Genomic DNA, 17,305 nt, shown 5'->3' with positions numbered 1-17,305 from the left:
CCCACGTTTGATCGATATCTTTGTTGTGTTAGCCTCAAACGAGTGCCTTGTGCAGTGGTGTGTAGTAAACATCGCCACTGGCGAGACAAAGGCGGTCGGGCGTGGTGCTGGCCACCCACCCCCTCGTGTGCCGTGTCGGCCTTCACAGGTGCTACTCGCTAACAGCACTCGCTCGTATCGTCTGTTATGGCTAAATGGGGGATCGCTATCTTTGTTGTGTTAGCCTCAAACGAGTGCCTTGTGCAGTGTGGTGTGTGTAGTAAGCATCGCCACTGGTGAGACAAAGGCGGTCGGGCGTGGTGCTGGCCACCCAAGCCCCTCGTGTGCCGTGCCGGCCTTCACAGGTGCTGCTATTCGTCTTCTTGGTTCTTTCGGTAAAGTCACGTAGAAGGGAAATAATAAATAATAATAAAATTAAACAATAAAATAATTCTCACGACGTTTCGGCCACAACGCAAGCAGCCGTCCTCAGGCGAAGAACAGGTGTTGTCGGAAAGACAGCGTCTGAATGAAACACCACCAGGCTTGGAGCGTATATTTAAGCTGGGTTGGAGGGGGAAGAGCGCCTTGACAAAATAATTTGCATATCACGTGGCATCTCTTCAGAAAGGTGAGAGACTCGATTAGCTGAGCCTTCATATCCCGGAGTTTGTTGAAAGATCCTAAAGTTTTGTGGAATCCCACCCCGTAGTGGCGGTTAAATTTCGATTCAAAGCTTTCGTGACTGCAGGGAATCATCTTCTTGGTTCTTTCGGTAAAGTCACGTAGAAGGAAAATAATAATAATAAAATAATTCTCACGACGTTTCTACTCGCTAACAGCACTCGCCCCCCACGATGTGTTGAGGCTTTAGCCAGGGTTCTTCGCCGTTTGGTTTGGGCAAGGAGTGGTGGAGTACGAAGCAGAGGTCGCAATTGGGTACCCGATACCCGTACCCTACCCGATACCCGGCTACCCGTACCCGGCCGGGTACGGGTACGGGTAGCCGTTTGCGACCCTGGTGCGGCCGGGTACGGGTAAGGAATCAAAACCCGTTTGCGACCTCTGGTGTGAAGTAAAATTCCGATGGCACATTTCCGCACGAGTGCGAAGATTTGTTAAAGCCTTGACGATGCACGCGGTCAAGTCGTGAGTTGCCGTGCCGACTTTTAAGATGATTGAATCCTCAGTCGCGTTGAGGTCTCCTATTCCCTACGGTTGTGTAGCCATGGCCACGGGTTTTTTTTAATTGTTACGTTATTACTGAATTCGATTGTTTTTTTGGCGCGAATAAAAGTCAATCCAGCCCGCTCGTTCTCTCCCTGCTGGCGTGTTCTGTGATTTCATCATCGGCGGGCCGATGCAATACGGTCATTCTGGAAGAAGAGGTTCTACATACAAACACATCTCCTTTCATTATCATCATCATTAAACCTCCTTTGCCAGTACCAAAATATAATAATATGGGGTTTCCCCCTTTTTTCTGGCAACAAAACTGGAACCTTTTTACGAGGATTCACGTCTGCATTAACCACAATACTTGCGGTCAAAATGCAAACAAAAAACACACTATGATAATATATTGACATTGTCCTTGAAACTGATTGGTCCACACCAAGGGACGGCTTTCTTTTGAGCCTCGACCCAATTGGTGCTCGACCAGTGGACGCCAAAAGGCGTACAGCTCAAAGACGACGCCACTATCAAAGTGTAATAAAGGACTCTTTCTCATATGTCGATCTCCGTTGTCCTTTATTGGGTTCGTAGAATCTCGTTACCACAGCGTCCTCGCTCAGGCCCGCGTCTCTCCCGACGATCCCACAGCCGCTAGCTCTCTGCGTCTGACACCGATGGCTGACGGTGTCGACGTCTCCCACCGCGTGGCAACCGCGCCACTCTCTCCGTCCTGCCCAGCGTGGCCTCCTCCCGTTTCACTCCATCTCCACTCCCCGTTCCCCTTCCGGTTCTCTCCCTAAATCCTCTCTCCCACGTGACCCTAACTCCTCCCTCTCCCCACGTGACCCAGGCTCCGCCCCCCTCAATCCTTGCTCGCATTACAAAAGTAACGAGGGCTCGGGGTGAGCATCTACATCATTAGACCTCCTTTGCCAGTACCAAAATATAATAACAGGGGTTTTCCAGTTTTTTTCTGTCAACAAAACTGAAAGCTCTGGTCGAGCTGGTCAAGGCTCAAAAGAAAGCGGTCCCTTGGTGTGAACCAATCAGTTTCAAGGCCAATGGCTATATATTATCATAGTGTGATTTCATCATCGGCGGGCCGATGCAATACGTCCAATGTGGACGAAGAAGTTCTACATACAAACACATCTCCTTTCATCATCATCTTCTCGACAGACCTGTTCTTCACCTGAGGACGGCTGCTTGCGTTGTGGCCGAAACGTCGTGAGAATTGTATTTTATTATGTTTTATTTCTATTATTTTATTATTTACATTCTAGGTGACTTTACCGAACGAACCAAGAAGATGAATCCCTGCAGTCAAGAAAGCTTTAAATCGAAATTTATCATAGTGTGTTTCTTGTTTGCATTTTGACCGCAAGTATTGTCGTTAATGGTTATTGCAGTGACACGAATCCTCGTAAAAAGGTTTCAGTTTTGTTGCCAGGAAAAATGGGAAAAGCCCCGATTATTACATCTTCTTTTGTGAATAGAAAATTAAAGACAAGCCACAGCGGAGTGATTGTGGTCACGCAAGCCAAACTGGACCGTGTCGCAAACACAGAGACACACACAGAGATACATTACAGACAAGCCACAGTTGTGTGATTGTGGCGATGTAACCCAGACCATAGGCCAATATAGTAAACCCATAGACACATGGAAATATAACACTGGTCAACACACTTTTTCTGGCATAAGGTATTCCAACGGTTGTAAGGTAATTTTGGGGTGCAGATTCCAAATCTGGCATCAGGCTTTGTCTATCACATCAGATATCAAATATTGCCGCCACCACCACCTCGTAGTATTCATCGCGTGCATCGCGGCTCTTGAAATATCGAGGGGTTGTTGGCCTTTTGTTGATACCGAATTCTTGTTGTTGTTGGTTGCTCCACCGCTGGACTGGAACGAGAGCCAGAGAGAGAGAGAGGGCGCGAACTTTGTCCCCCAACAAACGGAAGTTCTCAAGTTCCCACCAGAGGGCGATATTGGCGCACGCGTTAGGCACACCAACTCCTGCAAACTCAACAATGTGTGGTTTGCTGGTAGGAACCTCCTGGTTACACCAGCCCCACAGGGGATTATTGTGTCCGTCCGTCCGTCGTGCATCCAAAAATGGGAGGGGTGGGGCTGGGTGGAGAGGGGAGGGTGGGGAGGGGCTGGGTGGGGAGGGTGGGTGGGGAGGGGCTGGGTGGGGCTGGGTGGGGGGGTGGGGAGGGGCTGGGTGGGAAGGGTGGGGAGGGGCTGGGTGGGGAGGGTGGGGCTGGGTGGGGGGTGGGGAGGGGTGGGGCTGGGTGGAGAGGGGCTGGGTGGGGCTGGGTGGGGGGTGGGAGGGGTGGGGCTGGGTGGGGAGGGGCTGGGTGGGGAGGGTGGGGCTGGGTGGGGGGTAGGAGGGGTGGGGCTGGGTGGGGAGGGGCTGGGTGGGGAGGGAGGGGCTGGGTGGGGGGTAGGAGGGGTGGGGCCGGGTGGGGAGGGGCTGGTCACCCCGTGGTGCCCTTATAAAACTCAACGTTTAACCCACTCACGCCGGCTTGTGCCCGCCCTCACAGTCGGGCATATTTGCGGAATGCACCACGCCGCCGTTGACCCTGCAGGCCATTGACCGAGCAACCCGACGTTCCTACCAGCTCCTTCTGCAGCAGCACAATGTGTTCTACAAGGTAAACGCCCCACGAAGCTGTGTAGATCTGGCTGTCACAAATGATGGCTCAAACAAGTGGCTCCTCGTCATGTGGAATAGTAAGGGGCCGTCCAGCCGTCCATAAATGACGTCACGCACCTATGGGGGGGGGAGGGGGGTCAGACATTTGTGACGATGTGTGACGAGGGGGGAGGGGGTGAGAAATGTGACGTCACATCATAATGGGCAACTTTAACTAAATATAGAATTGTTATAACAACACTCCTACAATATCGGAGTGCAGCGCCACATTAAATACGCACTACAATGACAATAGTTTAAAGCGATTTGAAGCATGTTTTATTTTGGGGTGGGGAGGGGGGGCAGAGCTTTGTGACGTCATATTTGAGGGGGGGGGGGGTCTGACTTTTTATGGCGCTGTGTGACGAAGGTGGGGGGGGGGGGTCAAAAATCGTTCAAAATCGCGTGACGTCATTTATGGACGGTCCGTTACAGCTCATGGCATTCCTCTTCCAGTATATAAATATAGAATCTGACGTGTCGTCATCCTCCGCTGGATGCCGTGGGCGCCACGGTGGCTAGGAGATGTTAACTACCTCGCCTGGTGTACAGGAGGTCGTGGGTTCGATCCCGACCCTGACGATGCCTGCTGCTGTATATTTGGAGTTTGTGTCTCTCTCTCTCATCATCAACACGGTGGCTAGGAGATGTTAACTACCTCGCCTGGTGTACAGGAGGTCGTGGGTTTGATCACGACCCTGACGCCTGCTGTTTATTTTGAGTTTACACATCTCTTTCCTGCTGGGATAATAGTTACAATAATAATAATTTAAAAAATAGGTGCGTGACGTCATTTATGGACGGCCCCAAAAGCTCTTCGTCACAGCTGTGTGTAGTCGGGGCGGATATGAACGCGATATCAACTAACACTTGTTAGGTAATGGAGGTTTCGCGCGGTGCGGAGTCTAAAAGTCCACGGTCGGGTTCGCATTACAAAGTTAAAATGTTATAAATAGTAACCCGCAATATACTGGGTGGGTGTTGATGTCAGCACTTACACGAACTCTAATCGCCACTCGCAGGAAGTCTGGCTAATGGACAACTAAGTTAAATCTATTTTTATATATTGGGGATTTTTTTTTTAAATCCTTTATATTAAGTTCACTTGCTTGCTTGCTTGCGTGCTTGCGTGCTTGCTTGCTTACGACCGTGCAAATCTTTCGGTCGTTTTTTAACCCACTTCCCGTGATCCAATCGAGCTGACATTTTTGCACACAGACTCCGTTGTGCGTGACAATTTATTTTCGTGAACATTTTTTAGCAAAATTTTACACTTTTTAGGTAAAAAATGAATTAGATTTAATTACCAATTGCTTAATGGTGGCAGGCAATCATCTGACCCATAGGTGGCAGCCATCTCAAGCCAGAGGACGAGAGGACTCTAGCCGCCACGCATATAAAGGATTTAGAGTGAAAAACTTTGTTTTTACGGGTTAATTTTTACCAGCTAAGGCCCCGCTGGGCCTTTATCGTCGTCCCGTGGACATTTAGAGCAGCCCAAACACGCTAAAAGCGTAACGTTCATTCTAAACGTGGAGGGGAAAACCTGGAAGGACACGGGGAAAACCCACGCGACCACGAGGAGAGAGAGAGACACCGCAAACTCTAAACACACAGCAGGCGTCAGGGGGTCAGAATCGAACCCACGACCTCCTGTATACCAGGCGAGGTAGTTAACATATCCGAGCCACCGTGATGATGATGAGAGAGACACGCAGACGCCAAATATACAGCAGCAGGCAACGTCAGGGTCTGGATCGAACTCCACGACCTCCTGTACACCAGGCGAGGTAGTTAGCATCTCATAGCCACCGTGATTATGATGAGAGAGAGACACGCAGACGCCAAATATACAACAGCAGGCATCGTCAGGGTCGGGATCGAACCCACGACCTCCTGTACACCAGGCGAGGTAGTTAACATCTCCTAGCCACCGTGATTATGATGAGAGAGACACGCAGACGCCAAATATACAGCAGCAGGCATCGTCAGGGTGCGGATCGAACCCACGATCTCCTGTATACCAGGCGATGTAGTTAACATCTCCTAGCCACCGTGATGATGAGAGAGAGACACGCAAACTCCAAATATACAGCAGCAGGCATCGTCAGGGTCGGGATCGAACCCAAGTCCTCCTGTACACCAGGCGAGGTAGTTAACATCTCCTAGCCACCGTGATGATGATGAGAGAGAGAGACACGCAAACTCTAAATATACATCAACAGGCGTCAGGGTCGGGATCGAACCCACCTCCTCCTGCATACCAGGCGAGGTAGTTAACATCTTTAAGCCACCGTGATGATGAGAGAGAGACACGCAGACGCCAAATATACAGCAGGCATCGTCAGGGTGCGGATCGAACCCACGACCTCCTGCATACCAGGCGAGGTAGTTAACATCTCCTAGCCACCGTGATGATGAGAGACACGCAAACTCCAAATATACAGCAGGCATTGTCAGGGTGCGGATCGAACCCACGACCTCCTGCATACCAGGCGAGGTAGTTAACATCTCCTAGCCACCGTGATGATGATGAGAGTGAGACATGCATACGCCAAATCTACAGCAGCAGGCATCGTCAGGATCAGGATCGAACCCACGACCTCCTGCATACCAGGCGAGGTAGTTAACATACCATAGCCACCGTGATGATGATGAGAGAGAGAGAGACATGCAAACTCCAAATATACAGCAGCAGGCGTCAGGGTCGGGATCGAACCCACGACCTCCTGCATACCAGGCGAGGTAGTTAACATCTCCTAGCCACCGTGATGATGATTAGAGAGAGACATGCAAACTCCAAATATACAGCAGGCATCGTCAGGGTGCGGATCGAACCCACGACCTCCTGCATACCAGGCGAGGTAGTTAACATCTCCTAGCCACCGTGATGATGATAATGATGAGAGAGACACGCAAACTCCAAATATACAGCAGCAGGCATCGTCAGGGTCGGGATCGAACCCACGACCTCCTGCATACCAGGCGAGGTAGTTAACATCTCCTAGCCACCACAGCACCCTAGAATCCGGTTCGCTCCGTGCGTGCCCTTCCGTTGACGCAGTTGGCACCGTGCGGTGGTCTGGTGGCTTGGAAGTGAGAGACGCTGAACCACCCCGGCCCAGATCTCTCAGATTGGAATCCAGATTTCAGTTACCGCCCGCGAGTTGGCGGTCTCAGACCCGTGACTTAGATAGACACCATAGACTCACGCAGAGAGATAGACTCACGCAGAGAGATAGACTCACGCAGAGAGATAGACTCACACCAGAGACCCATATACTCACGCAGAGACCCATAGACTCACGCAGAGAGATAGACTCACGCAGAGACCCATAGACTCACACAGAGAGACATAGACTCACACAGAGACCCATAGACTCACGCAGAAACATAGACTCACACAGAGACCCATAGACTCACACAGAGACACATAGACTCACACAGAGATACACAGACTCACACAAAGACCCATAGACTCACGCAGAGACCCATAGACTCACACAGAGACACATAGACTCACACATAGACCCATAGACTCATGCACAGACCCATAGACTCACACACAGACCCATAGACTCACACAGAGACCCATAGACTCACACAGAGACCCATAGACTCACACAGAGACCCAAAGACTCAGACAGAGACCCATAGACTCACACAGAGACCCATAGACTAGCTAATACCTCAGTGGGTGAATAAAATCGTTTATCCGCAGTGGATTAGGGGGCCGTCCATAAATGACGTCACGCACCTGGGGGGGGGGGGGGTGGTCAGACATTTGTGACGATGTGTGACGATTGGGGGGGTTGAGAAATGTGACGTCACATCAAAATGCGCAACTTTAAATAAATGTAGACAACACGTTCTACTTAATTAAATAGACTTTGTAATAAATGTTTTCTCCTACAACATCAGAGTGCAGCGCCACATTAAATACGCACTACAATGACAATAGTTTAAAGCGATTTGAAGCATTTCGATTTAAAGCTTTCGTGACTGCAGGGATTCGTCTTCTTGGTTCTTTCGGTAAAGTCACGTAGAATGGAAATAATAAAATAATAATAAAACATAATAAAATACAATTCTCACGACGTTTCGGCCACAACGCAAGCAGCCGTCCTCAGGTGAAGAACAGGTCTGTCGATAAGGCAGAGTTAACTACTTCAGACGCTGTCTTTCCGACAGACCTGTTCTTCACCTGAGGACGGCTGCTTGCGTTGTGGCCGAAACGTCGTGAGAATTATTTTATTATGTTTTATTTTTATTATTTTATTATTTCCCTTCTACGTGACTTTACCGAAAGAACCAAGAAGATGAATCCCTGCAGTCACGAAAGCTTTAAATAGAAATTTAATTATGTTTTATTTTTATTATTTTATTATTTCCATTCTACGTGACTTTACCGAAAGAACCAAGAAGACGATTTGAAGCATGTTTTATTTTTGGGGGTGGGGGGCAGAGCTTTGTGACGTCATATTTGACGGGGGGGGGTCTGACTTTTTGTGACGCCGTGTGACGAAGGGGGGAGGGGAGGGGTCAAAAATCGTCCAAAATCGCGTGACGTCATTTATGGACTCATCAGCAGTGTGGTGATTCTAGATGTGAAGCTTTCGTGACTGCAAGGATTCGTACTCTTGGTTCTTTCGGTAAAGTCACCACGTAGGTAAAAAAATGAAATTAAAATTCATAAAAAATAAAGACAATAAAATCACGACGTTTCGGAGGCAACACAAGCTTCCGTCTTCAGGTGAAACTGTCACAGCAAAAAAAATCTGTATCAAGTGTAGTGTATAGTGTAGTGTATAGTAGTGTATAGTGTAGTGTGGAGTAGTGTAGTGTATTGTGTATAGTAGTGTAGTGTATAGTCGTATAGTGTGTAGTCGTGTAGTGTAGTGTATTGTGTAGTGTATAGTGTAGTGTATAGTAGTGTAGTGTATTGTGTATAGTAGTGTAGTGTATAGTGTAGTGTGGAGTAGTGTAGTGTATTGTGTATAGTAGTGTAGTGTATAGTGTAGTGTATAGTGTAGTGTGTAGTCGTGTAGTGTAGTGTATAGTGTAGCGTATAGTAGTGCAGTGTATAGTGTAGTGTGTAGTAGTGTGGTGTATAGTGTAGTGTATAGTGTAGTGTATAGTAGTGTATAGTGTAGTGTATTGTGTATAGTAGTGTAGTGTATAGTGTAGTGTATAGTGTATCAAGTGATACAGATTTTTTTTATTAATTTTAATTTCATTTTTTACCTACGTGACTTTACCGAAAGAACTAAGAGTATAGCAGTGTGGTGGCCCGTGGAGTCGGTTCAAAACGGAGGAGGCTTTCGCGTCCCAATATCATCCACAATCTTGTGCGGGACGTTACGCGCGTCACTCGAACTGTCATCGTTGTTGTTGTTGTTGTGGGCTCACTCTCCCAACACGCAACCGCTCAGTTACCGATTGGCCGTGCTTCGGAGAAGGCTTTTAACGACGCGTAATCACGCGATCCAACCCTCAAACGCCGCCCGCCCACCTCTATTATGCCCATTGAATCGATGACACATCGTTGGAATGCAACTGGTTCTTGACTCGAAGCTTTCGTGACTGCAGACATTCATATTCTTTGGTTATTTCGGTAAAGAAAAGAACAAAAAAACTACGACGTTTCGATCGCAACACAGAGGGGTCGATGTATTGACACATCGCCTGGTGAAGCTGGTTGTAATTTACTGGCGAAACGTCGGACTTGGATTGTTAATGTTGTGGCTTGGCTCTCCAACACACTGGTGTGCTGTACTAGTGTACTACACTATATACTACACTACTATACACTACACTATACACTACACTACTATACAGAATACACTACTATACACTACACTATACACTACACGATACACCACACTACTATACACTACACTATACACTACACTATACACTACACTACTATACACTACATTATACACTACACTACTATACACAATACACTACACTATACACTACACTACTATACACAATACACTACACCACTACACACTACACTATACACTACACTACTACACACTACACGATACTATACACTACACTATACACTACACTACTATACACTACACTACTATACACTACTATACACAATACACTACACTATACACTACACTACTATACACAATACACTACTACACACTACACTACTATACACTACTACATTACTATACACTACACTACTATATACTACACTACACACTACACTATACACTACACTATACACTACACACTACACTATACACTACACTACACACTACACTATACACTACACACTACACAATACACTACTACACACTACACTATACACTACACTATACACTACACACTAGTGCTGTGCTAGTGACGAATTGGCCACGTTCTGTTCACGTGACAACCCCCTTACTAGCTGGCTGTGCCGGGTGGTGGCGGGTTTAACGACACATTTATACATTTACGCGATCTAACCCCCCCAAAAAAACCTCTATTACGTATACTTCTTTCGGTAAAGTCACGTAGGTATGAAATAAAACAAATCACGACGTTTCGATCGCAACACAAGCAACCATCATCAAGTGGGAAAACCACAGCAATATTTTTTTTGCTGAAGTTGCAATCGAAACGCACGTGAATTATTTTATTTTTCTACCTACGTGACTTTATCTATCCATGCGGTCACGAAAGCTTCAAATCTGTGTTACGGATTCATATTCTATATATGTTATGTTACGGATGTTGATAAACACGTAGGGGGTTGATGAAACAGCAGAGTAAGTTGTCCGTGCGCTCCATTTGTCTTATCCACGACGTGCCTTCCCGAGAACAAAACAATCTGCCCGTGTCTGTCGCACACACACACACCCATCTCTCACCCCTCACCCACCCCCTAGGATGTGCGTTCATCCCCAGGTGAAGAAACCATTGCCCCGAGGTGATATCGAGAATCACCGCGCATGCCCTGCCATTGGAAGTCGAGCTTTTTTTAAACAACACATTCCTGCTGCGGAGGGAGCTGGTAGGAACGTGGGTTGCTCGGTCAATGGCCAGGGTCAACGGCGGCGTGGTGTATTCTGCAAATATGCTCGACTGTGAGGGCGGGCACAAGCCGGCGTGAGTAGGTTAAACGTTGAGTTCTATAAGGGCACCACGGGGTGACCAGCCCCTCCCCACCCAGCCCCACCCTCCCCACCCAGCCCCTCCCCACCCTCCCCCCCCAGCCCCTCCCCTCCCCCCCCTCCCCACCCTCCCCTCCCCACCCAGCCCCTCCCCACCCTCCCCACCCAGCCCCACCCCTCCCACCCCCACTAGCCCCACCCTCCCCACCCTCCCCACCCAGCCCCTCCCCACCCTCCCCACCCCACCCAGCCCCATCCTCCCCTCCCCACCCCAACCAGTCCCTCCCAACCCTCCCCTCCCCACCCAGCCCCACCCTCCCCTCCCCACCCAGCCCCTCCCCACCCAGCCCCTCCCTGCACGACGGACGGACGGACACAACAATCCCCTGTGGGCTGGTGTAACCAGGAGGTTCCTACCGGTAAGAATCAACATCTATGTTTCTTGTTCTCTTCCCGTGTCCAGTACGTCAGTGTTACTGACAACCGCGTCGAGTGGCTCGTTTGTTATTCCGTGCTTTTGTGCGCCCATTGCCAACGGAGCAAACAACGTCATCATCATCATCAGCAGCAGCAGCGGCGTCATCATCGTTTCAACACAACGTTTGTTGGCTCACGCCCAGCGCAATCAGCTGATCGCCGAGTATAGAAGTCAGTAGCAGCAGCAGAGGCTGAGTCACGAGAGAATTCCTTGACGTTACCTCTACCCCGAGGCAACATTTGCTTAAGGGGCCGTCCATAAATGACGTCACGCAACTTTAAATAAATATAGACAACACGTTCTCCTACAACATCAGAGTGCAGCGCCACATTAAATACGCACTACAATGACGATTTTTGAGAGCGTTAAACAGCGAATCAAGTTAAAGCGAAAACCATTGCTTCTATCTTTGATTGTTTTTGAGATATTTCCGATGAAAGCGAACATTTTTTTTTCGAATTTTACGATGTTCAAATCTGAATAATTCGAATGCGGTAAAAGATAAGAGAGCTTCCCCTCGGAGACTAGTAAGTTAATATGTTATTGTTCTAATAAAAAAAAATTACGAAATCTTCTAAAGGAGCGGTTTCTGATGGGCACGTCTCTAACTATAACAAAGTCGATTCAAGTCAACTATTTTTTTTTGCGGAAAAATACAAATTGTTAGGAGTTGTTGTTAATGTCTGACCGTAGATACAAATTGCGTGTTTTTTTTTTAAACACATCAGGTTAATGATTATATTTATTGGCAACTTTTGCCTGGCGAAGACAGACTTTACGAACGTGTTGAATGACAATAAGTAAGTGGTAGATTTAAAGCTTCTGTCGTGACTGCCGGGATTCATATTCTTGGTTCTTTCGGTAAAGTCACGTAGAAGGGAAATCAAAAAATAAAAATATATATAAAACAATACAAATTCTCACGACGTTTCGACTGCAACACAAGCAATCAGCATCACCTGATGATCATCACCTCATTATGATTGCTTGTGTTGCGTGTCTCTCTCTCATCATCACGGTGGCTAGGAGATGTTAACTACCTCGCCTGGTGTACAGGAGGTCGTGGGTTCGATCCCGACCCTGACGCCTGCTGCTGTATATTTGGAGTTTGTGTCTCTCTCTCTCTCATCATCATCACGGTGGCTAGGAGATGTTAACTACCTCGCCTGGTGTACAGGAGGTCGTGGGTTCGATCCCGACCCTGACATCTGCTGTATATTTGGAGTTTGTGTGTCTCTCTCTCATCATCATCACGATGGCTAGGAGATGATAACCACCTCGCCTGGTATACAGTAGGTCGTGGGTTCGATCCCGACTCTGACGCCTGCTGCTGTATATTTGGAGTTTGCGTGTCTCTCTCTCATCATTATCAGGGTGGCTAGGAGATGTTAACCACCTCGCCCGGTATACAGGAGGTCGTGGGTTTGATCCCGACACTGACATCTGCTGTATATTTGGAGTTTGCGTGTCTCTCTCATCATTATCAGGGTGGCTAGGAGATGTTAACCACCTCGCCTGGTGTACAGGAGGTCGTGGGTTCGATCCCAACCCTGACGCCTGCTGTATATTTGGAGTTTGCGTGTCTCTCTCTTCCCGTGGTCGCGTGGATTTTTCTCCGGGTCCTCCAGTTTTTCCCCTCCATATTTAGAATCGACATCACATAAATTGAGAGTTTTTGGCTACCGGTATAAATTTCCACACAGTGATCATCCACATCGGTGAGCCATCATTTGTGGCCAAGTCGCTGCTGAAAAGGAGCTAAATAGCTCAGTGGACCGTACCTGGTAAAATAAAACGTTGAGATTAGTAACAGGCGTCAGGGTCGGGAACGAACCCATGACCTCCTGCACATCAGGCAAGGTAGTTAACATCTCTTAGCCACCGTGATGATGATGAGAGAGAGACACGCAGATTCCGAATATACAGCAGGCGTCAGGGTCGGGATCGAACCCACGACCTCCTGTATACCAGGCGAGGTAGTCAACATCTCGCAAGTGTGATGATGATGATGAGAGACACACAAACTCCAAATATACAGCAGATGTCAGGGTCGGGATCGAACCCAGGACCTCCTGTACACCAGGCGAGGTAGTTAACATCTCCTAGCCACCGTGACGCCTATATATTTTAATTCATCCACGCCCTCTCTCTCTCTTTATCTCTCCCGTTCATGTTTTCGTTCTCTTACGAATGCAATTTAAAGATACAAAAACAGATAGCTACATTCTTTGACAATGACGATATCATTCCATTAAAACAAAGACAAAGATCCCCAGTGTAGCCTTCGACAGACTGTAGGGGCAAGTGCTGTTAGCGAGCAGCACCTATGAAGGCCGGCACGGCACACGAGGGGGTGGGTGGGTGGTCAGTAACCACCACGCCCGGTCGCCTTTGTCTCCCCCAGTGGCGATGTTTTACACACCGCACCAGGTACTCATTTTACGGCTGAGTCGACCTAGGGGAGAGGCCCAGGACCGGTTCAGATAATCGTCACCGGTGTTGGCCGTGAGCGGGAATCGAACCCGTGTCGCCGGGCTCGTAGCGCAGCGCGCTAACCACTGCACCACCGCTCCCCACATTCTTTGACATTGACGACATCATTCCACTAAAACAAACACAAAGATCCCCCGGATAGCCTTCGACAGACTGTAGGGGCAAGTGCTGTTAGCCAGTAGCACTGTGGCACACGAGGGGGTGGGTGGGGTGGTCAACAACCACCACGCCCGGCCGCCTTTGTCTCCCTACAGTGGCGATGTTGACTCGGCACCGCACCAGGCAACTCATTTGAGGCTGAGTCGACCTAGGCGCAGCGCTAACCTCTACCGCTCCCCGCATTCTTTGACAATGACGTCAGCATTACACAAAAACCAACACAAAGATTCCCCGCATCGCCTTGAACACCTACAACCCCCCCCCCACTCCTTCGGATTCATTTGCCCCTTAAACTGCAAAGAGTGCCGTCCATAAATGACGTCACGCGATTTTGGACGAGTTTTGACCCCCCCCCCTCCCCCCCTTCGTCACACGGCGTCACAAAAAGTCAGACCCCCCCTCCTCAAATATGACGTCACAAAGCTCTGCCCCCCCCCCAAAAAAAATATAAAACTTGCTTCAAATCGCTTTAAACTATTGTCATTGTAGTGCGTATTTAATGTGCCGCTGCACTCTGATGTTGTAGGAGAAAACATTTATTACAAAGTCTATTTAATTAAGTAGAACGTGTCGTCTGTATTTATTTGAAGTTGCGCATTTTGATGTGACGTCACATTTCTCAACCCCTCCCCCCTCGTCACACATCGTCACAAATGTCTGACCCCCCCCCCCCCTCAGGTACGTGACGTCATTTAGGGACGGCCCCAAGCTAGTGATTTCCCCTCTCTCCCCCTTCAGAATCAGACTCTTTCATTGTCATCATCACGTTTTAATTTTGCGTCCCGATTAGGGGCCGTCCATAAATGACGTCACGCACCTATTGGGGTGGGGGGGGGGGTCAGACATTTGTGACGATGTGTGACGAGGGGGGGGGGGGGGAAATGTGACGTCACATCAAAATTCGCAACTTTAAATAAATATAGACAACACGTTCTACTTAATTAAATAGACTTTGTAATAAATGTTTTCTCCTACATCATCAGAGTGCAGCGCCACATTAAATACGCACTACAATGACAATAGTTTAAAGCGATTTGAAGCATGTTTTATTTTGGGGGGGGGGGTGGGGCAGAGCTTTGTGACGTCATATTTGAGGGGGGGGGGGGTCAAAAATCGTCCAAAATCGTGTGACGTCATTTATGGACGGCCCCCTTATCTGACGAGACAACGCGAGAACGATTTGCCAGCCCCTTGGGCTTTCATAGCCGACGGTTCACAACCCCGGGATCTTGTGTTCATTTATCGCGGAGAAATCCGATAATCTGTGAAGCTCTTCATGTCCAGTTCACCAGCATTAAGTCAAGCGCGCCTGATGATGATGATGATCATTATTATTGCTACCGCCGCTACGATATCACAGTCCTACGGTACAGTGTAAAACAAAACAGCAACGCGACACCCCTAAACACGAAACATCAGAGGACACGCGGTCCGATCCGGACCAGAAATTGCCCCTCCAACCGCTTATCTTTTCTGTGATCTCAGTCCCTTCAGCCTGGCTGTTGTGTGATGCGGGTGGCGGCGGTGGTGGTCGCGGTGGTGGTGGCGGTGGAGCTCAGCCAAGGTCAAACAGACCTCGCCAAGGTCAAACGGAACTCCCCCAAAGTCAAACGAACACCGCCAAAGTCAAAGGGAACACCACCGAGGTCAAACGGAACACCACCAAGGTCAAACGAACACCGCCAAGGTCAAACGAACCCCGCCAAGGTCAAACGGAACACCGCCAAAGTCAAACGGAACACCGCCAAGGTCAAACGGAACACCGCCAAGGTCAAACGGAACACCGCCGAGGTCAAGCGGAACCCCGCCAAGGTCAAACGGAACACCACCAAGGTCAAACGGAACACCACCAAGGTCAAACGGAACACCGCCAAGGTCAAACGGAACACCGCCGAGGTCAAACGGAACCCCGCCGAGGTCAAACGGAACCCCGCCAAGGTCAAACGGAACACTACCAAAGTCAAACGGAACACCACCAAAGTCAAACGGAACACCACCAAAGTCAAACGGAACACCACCAAGGTCAAACGGAACACCACCAAAGTCAAACGGAACACCACCAAAGTCAAACGGAACACCACCAAAGTCAAACGGAACACCGCCAAGGTCAAACGGAACACCACCAAGGTCAAACGGAACACCACCAAAGTCAAACGGAACACCACCAAAGTCAAACGGAACACCACCAAGGTCAACGGAACACCACCAAAGTCAAACGGAACACCACCAAAGTCAAACGGAACACCACCAAAGTCAAACGGAACACCACCAAAGTCAAACGGAACACCACCAAGGTCAAACGGAACACCACCAAGGTCAAAAGGAACACCGCCAAGGTCAAACGGAACACCACCAAGGTCAAACGGAACACCGCCGAGGTCAAACGGAACACCACCAAGGTCAAACGGAACACCACCAAGGTCAAACAGAACACCACCAAAGTGAAACGGAACACCACCAAGGTCAAACGGAACACCACCAAGGTCAAACGGAACCTTGACAGGTTCAAACGGAACACCGCCAAGGTCAAATGGAACACCACCAAGGTCAAAAGGAACACCACCAAGGTCAAACGGAACACCACCAAAGTCAAACGGAACACCACCAAAGTCAAACGGAACACCACCAAGGTCAAACGGAACACCACCAAGGTCAAACGGAACACTACCGAGGTCAAAAGGAACACCACCAAGGTCAAACGAACACCACCAAGGTCAAATGGAACACCACCAAGGTCAAACGGAACACCACTGAGGTCAAACGGAACCCCGGCAAGGTCAAACGGAACCCCGCTAAGGTGAAACGGAACCTCGCTAGGGTCAACGGAACACCACCAAGGTGAAACGGACCACCAAGGTCAAACGGAACCTTGACAGGTTCAAACGGAACACCGCCAAGGTCAAACGAACACCACCAAGGTCAAACGAAACACCACCAAGAAGTAGCAGGTGGTGACGGCTTTTGGCTCACCATCGAACAAAGACTGCGGTTGACCCCCCAGGTTTTAGATGAGTGGGGGGGGGGGGGGCTGCTACTGCGATTGGCCGTCTGGAACGCGCTCTTCCTGCCGACATCAGGAAGCCACTGGGTGCTGTGCACTTTTACATCCACACTGAGCGTTCGTTTCTTTAGAAGAGAGAGTGTGTATGTGTGTGTGTATGTGTGTGTGTGTGGTCGTATAGCGGGTAGGGGGCCGGC

The 17,305-nt window shown here is 49.0% G+C and overlaps 1 protein-coding gene across 1 annotated transcript; it reads left to right on the top strand.

Moving 5' to 3' along the window:
• The first annotated feature begins 1,829 nt into the window (after positions 1-1,829).
• LOC133359018 (G-box-binding factor-like) lies at positions 1,830-16,607 on the top strand. The gene is made up of 3 exons (XM_061577391.1): positions 1,830-1,839; positions 15,593-16,297; positions 16,402-16,607. Exons 1-3 carry the CDS (start codon positions 1,830-1,832, stop codon positions 16,605-16,607), a joined length of 921 nt encoding a protein of 306 aa, XP_061433375.1.
• Positions 16,608-17,305: the final 698 nt, after the last annotated feature.

The sequence above is a fragment of the Lethenteron reissneri genome, chromosome 64 (genome assembly GCF_015708825.2).
Source record: "Lethenteron reissneri isolate LAM-NWPU_2019-01 chromosome 64, ASM1570882v1, whole genome shotgun sequence".
NCBI classification, from domain to species: domain Eukaryota; kingdom Metazoa; phylum Chordata; class Hyperoartia; order Petromyzontiformes; family Petromyzontidae; genus Lethenteron; species Lethenteron reissneri.
Note: the sequence above shows the minus strand (reverse complement) of the source record. Positions and strands in the feature narration are given on the sequence as shown.